A 947-nucleotide genomic window follows, 5' to 3' on the forward strand; every position below is an offset into this window, starting at 1 on the left:
ATGTATGGATTGTGATGAGAATTGTACGAGCCCCCAATAAAATAATTTTTAAAAATACATTTACATTAAAAAATTTACCCTTTTAGGGTCTAGTTCTGAGCCTTGACCTCTGCATTCAGTCATGTAACTTCCCCATAAGATACAAACTATTTCTGTTATCTACAAAAATGCCCTTCTGTACTTTGTAGTCAACCTTTCCCCACTCCCAGGCCTTGGCGACCACAGATCTGTTGTGTTTTGTTTTTCCCCCTATGTAATTGATCATAGGAGCGCTGATCATACTGTGTATTATGCTTTGGGTTGCTAACCACAAGGTCAGCAGTTTGAAACCACTAGCTATTCCCAGGGGAAAGATGAGGCTTTCTACACCTGTAGAGTTACAGTCTTGAAAATACGCGGGAGCAGTTCCACTCTGCCCTAGAGGGTCACCATGAGTCAGAATCAACACAATGCCAGTGAGGTTGGTTTTAGAATAATTGATAATGTGTTGGAAGAGCTATCGTCCTAAGAGCCAAAGATATTTAATGAACTAGGAAAAGGTCCCTGGTATAAAACTGTTCAAGTAGCCTGTTTTTCTTAAAATCCGAACTAGCAGATGCCTAAATGATTAATCCATTTTTATCTCAATGGATTTATTTACATGCCTGAAAAAAGTCTAGAAGAATCTACACCAACCAGGTTAGTAAAAGTAGTGATCTATATAGTAAATAAGTAATGCAAGTGTAACAGAAAAAAATACATACTGTCTACAAGCTAGCTTTTCTAAGCATGAGGGAGAATGTGGGCACAGCATAAAATCAAACTTACTGGAGAACTGGCCTTTCTGTATTTAAATGTTTGGATGGTAGCTGTGTTATGTGTGCCATTGCTTGACATTTTTTTTGACAGACTGATGTCCAGGTGCAGCTCATCAGCAAAGGTCAGCCAAACCCCCTGAAGAACATTTT

The 947-nt window shown here is 38.8% G+C and overlaps 1 protein-coding gene across 1 annotated transcript in view; it reads left to right on the plus strand.

Moving 5' to 3' along the window:
- ZWILCH (zwilch kinetochore protein) overlaps nucleotides 1–947 on the plus strand; it is a 35109-nt gene that overhangs the window by 3556 nt on the left and 30606 nt on the right. The window contains exon 3 of the mRNA XM_004711936.2: nucleotides 889–945. Coding sequence (XP_004711993.1) covers nucleotides 889–945 — 57 coding nt within the window. The remainder of the gene's footprint in view (nucleotides 1–888; nucleotides 946–947) is intronic.

Source organism: Echinops telfairi, unplaced genomic scaffold (assembly GCF_000313985.2).
Source record: "Echinops telfairi isolate 266 unplaced genomic scaffold, ASM31398v2 ScPeMD7_7475;HRSCAF=8513, whole genome shotgun sequence".
Classification (NCBI taxonomy): domain Eukaryota; kingdom Metazoa; phylum Chordata; class Mammalia; order Afrosoricida; family Tenrecidae; genus Echinops; species Echinops telfairi.